Source organism: Falco cherrug, chromosome 1 (assembly GCF_023634085.1).
Source record: "Falco cherrug isolate bFalChe1 chromosome 1, bFalChe1.pri, whole genome shotgun sequence".
Taxonomy (NCBI): Eukaryota; Metazoa; Chordata; class Aves; order Falconiformes; family Falconidae; genus Falco; species Falco cherrug.
In genome coordinates, this window is record NC_073697.1 from 92,500,748 (window position 1) to 92,513,171 (window position 12,424).

General features: G+C 37.3%; 1 protein-coding gene across 2 annotated transcripts in view; it reads right to left on the minus strand.

Moving 5' to 3' along the window:
- Positions 1–12,424, minus strand: part of MED13L (mediator complex subunit 13L) — a 203,758-nt gene that overhangs the window by 101,504 nt on the left and 89,830 nt on the right. For both annotated transcript variants that reach the window (XM_027813874.2, XM_055706932.1), the window contains exons 3-4: positions 5,459–5,543; positions 565–648 (exon numbers count right to left, since the gene is read on the minus strand). In XM_027813874.2, coding sequence (XP_027669675.2) covers positions 565–648; positions 5,459–5,543 — 169 coding nt within the window. The remainder of the gene's footprint in view (positions 1–564; positions 649–5,458; positions 5,544–12,424) is intronic.

A 12,424-nucleotide genomic window follows, 5' to 3' on the forward strand; every position in this document is an offset into this window, starting at 1 on the left:
TAACCTTTAAAGCTAGGAGAGGAAACAGCAATGAGCAAGTGGAGACAGCTAGCCCTTTTCCATGGTTATGTTGCTACAAGAGAAGCACATTAATCAGACATATAAGTCTGATTTGTCAGCCTGCCTAATCAGTGAAACCTGTATATCAAGGCTGGTGTCTTTAAAGAAAATAAATGAAACTGTGTATTACTTACTTTGCTGCTTAAAAAGTCAGGTTGGGGTTAAGTGTCCAGAAATTATAATAATTTGTTATAACTGCCTGGAATTCTGTTGTATAATGAGAGGAACAGGCAGATACTACTCAAAAGATATAAAAGAATATGATATTTCTGTGGAGTTAAGGGATAAATACCATTCTCACCTTCGTATCTTAAATTACCACAACAAGACATTAAAAATTACTTAACTGCTTTCTGTGTATTACTGAACAAATTACTGTCTGTGTTTTCACTTGTTACAAAGTTAAAAGAAGTGGAAAAACTACCACCAAAATGCAGCATCAAGTTACCATCATGCCATATACAACACTGACAGGAACAGTACTCAATAATCAGATCGCCTTACCTTTTATTAACAGGCTTCTCATCCTTGTCGTAGGGCCTTATGAACCATTTTCCAATTCTTACGAAGTTTTTATCCATCAAGCACCTAGAAGATAATTACAGCAACAATTACTAGTTACATCTTAAGATGTAATTAAAAGCAGTCTTTGAAGACAGAAAATCTAAGGGATTAAGCAGCTGAATTCCCATCATATCGAAATCAACTTTGTAGCTGCTGGGTTCCACATAACTTTGCCATGTAACTTTATTTTCCCACGCTAGTCATAGAAAATCACTGTCCAATTTCATGATGCTGTCACTGATGCTGATCTTCACATATGCATTTTCCCCTCATCTCCAATAGATTCTCTTCCGCTCCATGCTACTCTTTTTGTTGAATGATCCATCATTCTTGTTTTCAAACTCCTCCTCTTGAACAATGACAATTCATGGTACAGATTCTTTTCTATACAGTGCTTCTCTCAGACTTCACAATAAAGAATATGCACTCCTGTATTTTTGGCATGTAAATGGCATAGTATAGTATATGAATGACAGGAAATTGTATTAAGTAAATATTAACAATGAACCCTTTTCCCTTCACATGATCCACAGCATGATTTCAGGTGTTGAGACTTCCGTAATTACCATTTCCTCTCTCAGAAAGCTGCACTCCAACAAACATACTTCCCACACCACTAAATTTAGAGCAATAAGTTACCCATTTTCTGTGGTCCCTTTAGAAGTGCACAATTTCTTTATAGCAACTGTATATTCTGTGGCTTTAAAAAAATGCCACAACTAACACCGAGGATGCAAACTGATCAATAACCAATTTAGGTTGACAAGGAGTGTTTGATGCCTTTCTGAATCCACTTTACAGATGAATCACACTAGCAATATGACAACACTAAGTATGCTTCAACATGCAGTTGAACATACTGCCCAAGGGATCACATCAATTTGTTATGAAGGAACGGTTTTCAGTAAGGTAAATATTATGTTTCTAAAATTTTTAAAAAATGGTCATTTGTTGCTAGCAGTTTGTTTACAATTATGAGTAATATATGAGCTTTCCCTACACATTTCATGTCTGATAGGTGTTTCTTTAGGTGGAAGAACTGTACTTCTCCACTCTTCAAAGTTTTCTAATAGTTTAATTCTATAGCAGTTGCTACAGATTAGCCAAAACAAATCAAAAAAATTAAAATTCACATGAAACCTTCTGGGAAAGTACATTTTGCAAAGTTTAGAAAAAACGTGCAATCTATACTTCAAAAGCATACCCAGAAGACACAGATAGGAAATGAATGACAGACAATGTAGATACTAATAGGTTTCTAATTCTTCTGTACAAATTTGGCAGGGTTTTCCAAAGCTAAAGCTAGGCTCCAGAAAATTCTAACAGATCTTTCTCAATTAAAGCAAAAAGATTCCAGTTCTGTTGAATATACCAATACCTTAAACTGAATATGAAAGCTAAACCAGCAGAGATCTAAAGGCACTGGTCTTGTGCCAGTGGGAAAAAAGTAGTATGCTTCAGCAACTGTTTCCCTAGGAAATATTTGCTATCAGAGAAAGCCTGTCAGTGTCAGCCCGCTTTATACAAACAAAAGGAAGCCTGTGAAGTTTACATCAATAATAAACTCTCTCCAATCACACACACTTCAATGCCACATCATCCTGCCTCACAATGACAGGTTTAACTGCCTCAAACTAATGCTGCTTTGCTGGGGGGGGGGGGGGGGGGGGAAGTCTTCATGGGTAGACCTGGCCTTAAAAATCAGCCAACCCTCCACATGCTAAACTAAATCACAGGTTATTATAGTCTAATCCCATATGAAATGGGAAACATGACTACAGAAGCATGGATCTCAGTTTTGGCCGAATGAACAATTAATGACAGCACGGCATTATTTTTGCTGTATAAGCACTCGATGGTAACTAGTAACAGTAAGCTGTAACAATGAACTTGCATCAAAAAAGAAGCTGGTCATAAAATCCCAAATGAGTATACAGTTAAAAGCAGTTATTTAACCATATGAAATAAGATCATAAAATACTCTGAACTCCTTGGCTCATTTTGCTAGTTAGGGCTGAGTGATACTTTCCTGTTAAGTACAGCTGTTGGAGCATTACACTGTCACTTGACCTCTCATATTTCTGTTTTTTCCATGAAAAAATGTGACCTGACAAGGGCACACTAATGATTATGAAATAATACCATAATATTTCAAGTATTATTTCCTCAGATCTTCTAACGTTTTCTAAATTGCCAGTTAACAAACTTCTGATCACTAATTTGGGTACTGTGGGGGGAAAAAAGGAAAAAAAAAAAAGAAAAAAAAGAAAAAAAAGAAAAAATAATAAGAAAAGAAGAATATAAGCAGTTGTGTAAAGGGCTTTTCCCGCCCTTGCCAGGGTTACCTCACAGCAGGCACCTCTCCCCGCTGCCCGGGCACAGCTTCCCGCCTTTTCACCGCCGCTCCCGCCCGCCCCGCCCCCCCCCCCAGCCCCTCGGTGAGGAGACGGGAGGAGGAGGAGGAGGTGGTGGGGGTCACCCCAACACGGTTCTCCCCGGTGCCATTTGCTTCCCACCGCCGGGTTTTCCTGCCGCGTTAGTTTTTGCCGCCCCTTCTCCAGCTGTTGCCGCCTTTTCCCCGGGGCCGAGGAGGCGCGGGCCGCCCTGCCCTGCCCTGCCCTCCCCTCACGGACGGCACTCACCCCCCGCCGGGGCGGCTCCGAGAGGCCGAAAACCCCCGCCAACAGCTACAGCTTGGGGGGCACACCAGGGGCTTCCCAAGGAAAATCTGTCCTTCACCAACAAAAAATAAACCCCCAAACAACCCATAAAACTTCAAGCACTGGCAACGGCCCTACCACCTTCTGGTAAGGTCAAATAGAAGTTCAGGACTTTGATTGATCAAGCTTTTCCTAAATGCAGGATAAAAATGGGTCTTTCAAGTGTTATTTCTCTTTTTAATAAAGCCCATATACACTGTTATTTTTCGATAAAAGCATCATGATGTTAACAAGGTTTCGTATGGCAAACAAACAAACAAACAAAAGCCCACCAAAATAGTGTATACCTTAAAATAAACTCACCTATAATACTGTAAAAATGAGGTAGCTAATTGGGGAGATATTCAGTAAGCCATCACCTAAGTCCCCTCGACAGCTATTCCATGACAAGACAGCTTAGCTGAGGGGGCTGCAGAAGGCATGCCACCCGCCCCCCAGCGCCATGGGACTGTCCCCAAGGACAGAGGCTGAGCCGGTGGCACCAGACCCATCACCTGGCAGTGACACGAGCCTTTCCGCACACACCTGATGTGCGTTGACCACCTGTATTTCAAAGCCTACAGCTGAAAGAAAAAGAGCTCTGAAGACTTTTCAGGCACAGCTGGGTAGAACGATCTGGCTAACTCTGCCAAGTGGTTTCAATTAAATTACTTTTTACCAAAAAAAAAAAAAAAAATTAAAAAAAATTACTTCACTAAGCTTAAAGAGGTCCAATGAATAAAGATATCCACTAGGAATCATACTTTAAAAGTCAGTTGGCTGGGTACCACAGATGAATAAACACAAAATTATTTTTCCCTTTTATACTGCAAAGCCTCAAAAGAAATAGTGAACTTAGAATTTAAGTTTTATACTTATTCACTCTAAGTACTCTAATACTTATGTAAAAATCCCCTAAAAAACCTGATGAAATAGAAAATAGGAAATACAACTAGCCCTTGTACCTGTGAACATGCACACAGGTAGCCACCCAAACCTCACTTGTGAGCAGGCACGGAGAGGTGACTAGCAGTCAAGGGGACAATTACTGCACTCATGGGAACACAACCTCAGGAACATAACACAAACCTGATTATTAGTAAATCTACATCGAAGCAAGTAGGATACTAAATGAGACAAGATCAAAGTATTTTCAATTAGCTTACTTTCGGAATGAAAAAATATTCAGTGCTACATTCTACAAAATTACTGTAACACAAAGGTACAGGTGAGATGCATTACCTTTTGTTGTGATTATTATTATTATAAATTCAGAAAAAGTGGGAATAGCCTAATGACACTTAAAACTGAGATCTCCAAATTTGTAAAAAGAACAGATACAATACAAGAACGTGATGATGACCTGAAGAACTGCAGTTAATGGAGAAAGAATTAAATGCAATAGTGTCTAAGATGTAATGTCACACACTGAAGGTCTAATAACAAGATAATCTTCAGTCAGTTTAAGAGTTGATAGCTGGATTAAGAAGAAAAAGCTATAAATGTATTAACTAATCACAGAATAACTTTGCAATCAAGTCATATATAAGTGTGTGTGTATACAGATACACGTATAAAAATCATCAAGACAAAAGAAAGCAATGCTAGGATACATTAGGCCTGTCAGAGCCCAGAACTGTTAAGCTTCACCCTGAATACTGTGCACAAATTTAGTTAAATTCTAATATGCGTGTACCTAGGGTGATTTGAAAAACAGAATTAAGATCTTTCAGTAGTACCTGTTAAGACAGGTACTATTTAGCCTTATCAAAAGACCTGGAGGTTAGATACAATTATTCTCCATAAGCATATTATCTGTAAGAACCTCAAGAAGGTGAAAACATTGTTTGGGTTTTTTTGCCTTTGATAGAGCTCCACAGCAAGAATCCAACGAGAAATATATACTGACATTATTCTTTGTATGAGCGCTTAATCAGTCTGCACAGCATTTTATGATACATTCCCAGAGTCAATGACTTAAGAGATCCATCTCTATCCTGTGTCTCTTGCACTAAAAGTTCTACCTCTAAAAACATGTGGTTTAAGATCAGTAACAATATAAATGGTCTGTAGATATCCTACATCATTTCAAATATAAAAATGAAATATTTAAGTGCAATAGATATTTTTCTTACCTTTCCAGAAGATTATGGATTGCTTTGAAGAGCAGGGTCCTACACTCATAGGAGAGTCCATTCTCCCACAATCCTTCTTCCACCACTACAAAAACATAAAATATCATCATGTTCATACTGGGAAATACAAACATTAATACAAAATATAACTTCAACAGCTTTAATTTTCAACAGCAGCATGTTAAACTGTTTCAACTATTACCTGTATTGCCAAAGTAGCTTTAATCTTTACTTGCTGAAGACACCAACTTTGAATTTAAAGAAAAAGAAACACAAAAGCATAAAAGTAACACGTTTGTTTGGAGTGTTCAGTTTTAAAAGTAGGGAGGTGAGGAATTCGTGATCATTCTTTGCCATGACTGCCGAGAGATCCTTTCAAATTCAACCACAGATGCAGACAAGAAACAAAGTGAATCATTAAAGGTGTAAAATCAATTTACATAACTTAAACAACATTAAATAACTATCCTAAACCTCTGTCACACTCAAGCGAAATTCCTTCATTGTACTGACTTAAAACTCTTGCAGTTTAAGCAATACCCAGCAAATGTATAAAATACACACAATTTTTTTATTCAAAAACAAAAACTGTAAACTCAGTACAAAACTGCAGAGATTTTAGGGAGTTTAAAGAAAAATAATCTCTCACAGTGGAGTGCAGCATGAACTAGTCAACTGAGTGAGTGCCTGAAGGACAGAGAAATCTTAAAAATATCTGCTGTCCTTACTCTTTTGGATGCTAAAACTACCAAGAGTAAAACTATTTTTGGAATGCCTGTACCAGATTATAAATCTTATTCAGCCATAAGATGTGATCTGAGCTGCAGAATAAAAACAGATGATTTAATAACTTTGTCAAGGAGTAAGAATTTGTTAATTGTCCGAGTTCTGTCATTTCAATTTTACAAGAATACTCAGCAGATCTTTAGAAATGCAAGCATAAAATTCTACACGTTAGGAACTGAATACTTAACATCCCTCCTTGGACAATTTAAAGGATGAAATCCTCCAACAGCATGTCTATCATGCAGAGATTATTATCCAAGCATAGTTTACTCTACAATCACGTTTAAAGTAAAGCTTCTAAGGAGTTTCAGCTGTATGAAAAACACTAATATTGCCAGCAGTATTCAACTACAGCTTCAAAGCCTCAAAAGCCAGCATTGTTCATTATTCTGCTGCTTCTCCCGGCAACTGTAAGTCATATAAACCTCAAACAAGAAGAGGCACATTTTTTGAACATGTAATGTTGCGATATGCAAATATTGGTAACAGAGTCTCTCTCCTTTTACGGAATGAAAAAGCCAGGGCTTTAGCACCTAAATCACCTTATTGAATAGCATAGTTACTTCCCCAGAAGAATGAAAAGGCATTTGGGCACAAGCATGAGCCAAATCTCTTTCCCTGTAAAATCATTAAAGGCCCCTTTAATTCTTTCAAAAACCTTACTGACACAGAGTATGTAATGCGCCATAGCTGTTCACTAGGTAGAACTTCACATGGCCTCAGTTTTCATATTTAAAACAGTATTCTTAAACTTCAGAATCTCCATGCATTTTTGCAACTATCGATGTATAAATTCTGTACAGTTCAGAACTACTGGAGCCTAAGACACTGTACCAGTCTTGCACTTAAAAACTACACAATTCTCAAATATGTAAACAGGTATACATTGCAGTATGAGACAGATCACACGCAAGTTCATCTCTATGAAAACTCCATATTTAATAAAAATTCAGTTTTTTAGATACTGTCATGAAGTTGAAAGAACCTGTAAAAGCCAAAAGAAATTCACCACCACAGGGCACCGAGCTCTTCTTGAGTTTCACCCTAATCCTATCAGGGCATTCATGCCAGAAGCCAGTATTGTCCCTGCATTAAGAACTTCATGCAAAATGGGAGAGATTAAGAACTTATTCCATGACATTACAGGAAACTTCTCAAAGCCAGTCTGGTGATCTCAATCATAACTGACTATCTGCTCCCAAGTATGCACAGACTGATGGGACCCAATGAAAGAACAGCTTGTATAAGCTCTCAAAACTATTTTCTGCAAGTATAAATTCACCACTGGCTCCAGAAGAACTAAGATCAGATCACACCGCTTTACAACGTTTATAAGGTAATATTCTGTAGGGCTGGAATAATTTTAATACCAAATTATTTAAGTACCAGACATTACCTGTATTCTTTTGCCCCGCTCAGCTGTGACTGGCACAGCTCCTCTTCAGGCTATACCATTCTCTTACTCTTCCACAAACTGAGACCCTCTCCCCAGGACACATGTGCCCAGAAAAGCCTATGTACACCTGCAGAAGGGACGGAACATGAGGAAATGGAAATTGGCAGCGCTCTCCTCCTCGACACAACACCACAGCTGCATTCATGGTTACCCTGCACTCAGGAGAAGGAATGGCTATGCAACGGAATGTGTCCCTAAGCCTAGGAAAAAAAAGCAGGCAAAAGCACTGTTAACCTCACAACGGTTACCTTGTAGGTAAATCCCTAGGGTCAAGCCTGCCAATGAGGAGCAGCAGTTGAGTACAACAGGGAAAAGGGGAGAGTTAAGTGGTGTCTTCCCTCAATATTCTAATTTTCCAAACTGGCTTTCTTATTATTTGGCATTCAAAAAAATTATATACAAAATGTAAATAAAATTTCCCTATGAAATTTAACCCTAAGCGTATCATAAAACATCTTCAGAACCATTTTCCTATAATAAATAATACCTTTGATTCCCAGATAAATTAATGCACTATATTTAAATGTAATTACCTCTAATACTTCTTCCTACTAAAAATGTACATCTCACAATTGAGAGTATGTACATACAGCTGTTACAGTAAAAAAATAATAATCAGAACTGCAGCATTTTACTTCGCCTCTGCTCTTTGGCTTCCTGATCCAGTCTCCAAAAGAAAAGAGCTTAAATAACTGGAGGAAGTTACAACTTCCAGGTGCAAATGGTGACCAGTACCAAAACTTGGCAAAATCCTACAAATTAGACTATCCCTGCCAACTGCAAAATTCCTCACACTGTAACAATGAAACTAGATTTTAGATTCTGAAGAATATTTTAAATTGCTTACAGAAAATTGAAGGCTAGGAAATAATTGTTGGTCTCCGTCTGTCTACACGATTTGTAACGCTTTTAACCCTTAAATGCTTTCAACTCAAGCTTTCGTCAGCCTTTCAGTGCTGCCTGACAGCAATCTCAGGCACACAGCTAACATAAAGCAGGTGCTGCACAGGTTCATAAACGTACTTAAGCCAAGCACCTATATCCTGTCCTGAAGGTAATTTTCTGTTTCTCTAGTTGAAAATATTTCTCTTTAGAGGGAACAAATTTGATGCTGCACAACAGCTGTGAAAGCCATCTTCAAAGACAACTTCTAGCAGAAGAATCAAGTAAAGACTGAATTTTACTAAAAGAGTATGACAGAGCAGGGAACTACTTTGTTCTCTATGGAAGTCAGAGAGGAGGTTGAGAGTTTTGGAGAGGCAGCAAAGCAGATGGGACAGAACTGTGGTCACTATTTTCCAGGACCTGGGCAGTCAAAACCATCACTAACCCCATCCATTGTTTGTGGCAATCCCATTTTCTGTAGGATGTCAGATTGGATGACCTCTAGGAGTCCAGGCTCCTTCTCACCTGTATGATCTGTCAGATCTACTGATCCTTTACTGTGATAGATATCTGTATCCGTGTGATACATTTATCAGTATATGCCAACTACTTCATCTAAGCATGTGTACATTCCACAGTATTCAAGGATGACAACTGGAAGTAGCATGTACTTTCTTGTGAAACAGGCAGTTTAGACCCTTTTCGCTGTTTATCCCTCCTGCAATAGAGGGATAACTTTACCACTACATTTCTCACCAAAATAAACAATTACTGTGTGTGTCTTGTTGGTTTTTTTGTTTGTTTGTTTTTTGGTGTTTTGGTGGTTTTTTTTTTTTACATGAAATTACGTCTCAAAATAAACAACTAAGCTTATTAAAACTCCACCTCTAAAAATGTGGATACTTGGGGGAGGGGCGGGGGGGGGGAACAAGACGACAAGGTCACATCATCTCTGCCATTAACTATACTTCTATAAACTGACTGGGTGAGTTAGTCTAACTGCCTTTACTCTATCATTCTCGGTATATGCTCTTTAAATCCAGTGGAGATAGAGAGCACTAAAGAAGCATAAGGATCCAAAAAGAAGAGTGAGATTTTCAGTACCTTTCAAGAGGGGAGAAGAAAAATAGAAGAAAAAAAAAAGAAAAGAAAAGACTTGAGATAGTACAGTTTTGTACAAGAATATTCTATTGATTTATCTGGAGAAGCATCATTATTTTCACTTTCTTAACTCTTCTAGACTGAAACATAAATAGTCCTTAAAGTTTTTCATGGAAAGGTAATAAAACACCAAGCAACATTTTAACAGACACAATAGCAAAAAATAATTCTGTGTCAGCTGACAGGGCAGCACTGTGTAGTAAAAAATAAAAAAAGTTAATGTTACAGTTGAGTACCTGCCTATTACCATTATCCAACGTACTAGTGTGTATAGGAATAAGGAAAAAAACCCCCACCCACGACTTTTGGTTTTAACACCTGAAAGAGAACACAATGCAGTGTTTTTTCAGTTGCAAACAAATCTTCCACAGAGAAAATACTTCCTATTTTCTCATTCCAAAGATGATATTAGCAGAAAACACAAAAAGAAAAAAGGTGTATTTGACACTTATAATGGATTATGACTGAGGCAGTAAATCTCACTGCTAGTCTCCATACAGAATGGCAATTAATCGAAAGCTTTCACATATAAAGTTTTTAAATGTTTGTAATCATTTAGTTTTCATCATTTCAAAAAATGAATAGAACATTTGTGCTGATTTCTAAGTTTATCCCTGTAGACTGGATGCTAAAACAATTAAAGACAGCTACAATAATTTAGGCTTACACTGGAAATTTATAATTTAAACATACATTAATGAGCAGCTTAGTTGGCTTGGGGTCTTTTTTTTATTATTATTATTATTTTCAAGTCAGACATGTTAAGGTCTTCAAACTGTCCAATGATTTTTATGAAGCCAGCCATGTTCTCAAAGAAAGAAAAAGAACCATTATAAAAATTTCAAGGAGAGAAGTCACAGCAAAATATCAAAGCAAATACTTCAATAATTTTAGGTCCCCCAGCAGAGATACTAGAAAGATAATAAGATCTCTGTTCTGCTTCAGTGACCAAACTGACATATTTTACTTAAAAGAAATATAGGAAGGAAGGAAGGAGAGAAAGCAAGTTAAGACTGTGGCGGCACTGCAGAGATAGTTATACCTTTAAGAAATTCAGCCACCCACATTTTAATAATTCAGGTCACACTGCCTTATGCAGTTTAAAAGTAGAATTAGTTTCAAAGAATACATATTTCCTCAGAGCTATGTTACATATTTCCTTTTAATGTATCATATTGCAGCAACAGCTGAAATGAACGTCTAGACATCAAAAACAGTCTTTATTCCCACCTACTGCTTTTTTACCTCAGGCATCAAAACTAATGAAACCTATTATCCAGAACACTGACTTCAGTTACCACATTGGCCACTGCAAATATGAAAAAACACTCTGGGACAGCACCAGTTATTCAGCCATTAAAATTACTGAAAATCAATTTCTTGCTGCACACTGCAGAAATACTGATAGATTAAAGCAGGACACATGGGACAAGGAGATTACTTTGAGGGAAGATTACTATGTCAAACTGCTGAGGAAGGGGAGTTATTCAGCTACACAGGGTTCATATTCAGATCAGTATTTGTTCCTTCTTATTCTTTGATATTTTGTCTTGTCGTCACCATGAAATATGAAGAATGTGGGGATTTTTCCTTGTGTAGAAACAGTTTTTAAAAACACACAGCCAAATAACTTGAACAAAATCAGAAATTCAATTACTAAAAGCAAGCATTTAATTTTTCACTTTAACCTTTATTAGCATGCCCTTAAAACAATATTTCAAAGTCCAACGAGTATTCTGAAGCATCATTTCTTCTAAAAAACTGAGTTAAAAGAGTTACAAAGCAACGCAATGGTACATTAATTCTGAAAAACTATATTATACCCATAAAAATCCAATTAAATGCGATGCTATTGATCGATCATTTTTATACTGCCATTGATCACCTTGTAAAATCTGTCTTTGAAGTCATTAGGGATTAAATTGACTTATTACTAAATCAGATTCAACCCACTTAGAGATCTAATTTCCTTGTACTGGTTATGATTGTAGGGAAATGGCACTGCTCACCTCTTACAATACTGAGAATTCACCTTGGCTCTCTGTCTCCGAAGCCAACTCGGCAGCCAAAAAAAGAACCAATACAGAAGAAATTCTCACCAGAACGGTCCATTTTGTGTTCATGTATTTGCAAATAGAGCTTATGTGAAGGGTTAAGAATATGTGCCATACTGGTATTTGCATCCAGTATCCTAACATCACAAATTCTCGGGAAAACTTCCAGGGAAATCACAAAATTAATTAATACTATCACTGAAAACTGCTGTTCAGACAGGACCAAGTTTGTATTTCGATAGGCCACAATTTTTGAAATATAAATAGATACATAAACACTAACACTTTCAAGCAGAGTTGACCATGAAACTAAAATTGTTGCACTTCAGCAACATAAATAAAACCTTCAAAGACAACAGCTGTCGAATATCACAGGAATACAACACTTTCACTGTTGCCTACTGAAACAGAAATTAGCATAATAGCTATTTGTTGAAAAACTGATGGTAGAGGTAGCTATCTGCACTTTAGATTATGTTAGCACTACTTGAAGTATTACTTTCATTGCTTCCTCACTCCTAGTAGGTAGGAAATTATATTTTATAAAATATACATTAAATGTTACATTCTCTCCCTCTTCCTGTTCCATACCCTCACATTCCTTTACTCCTGCAGGGTCTCTTT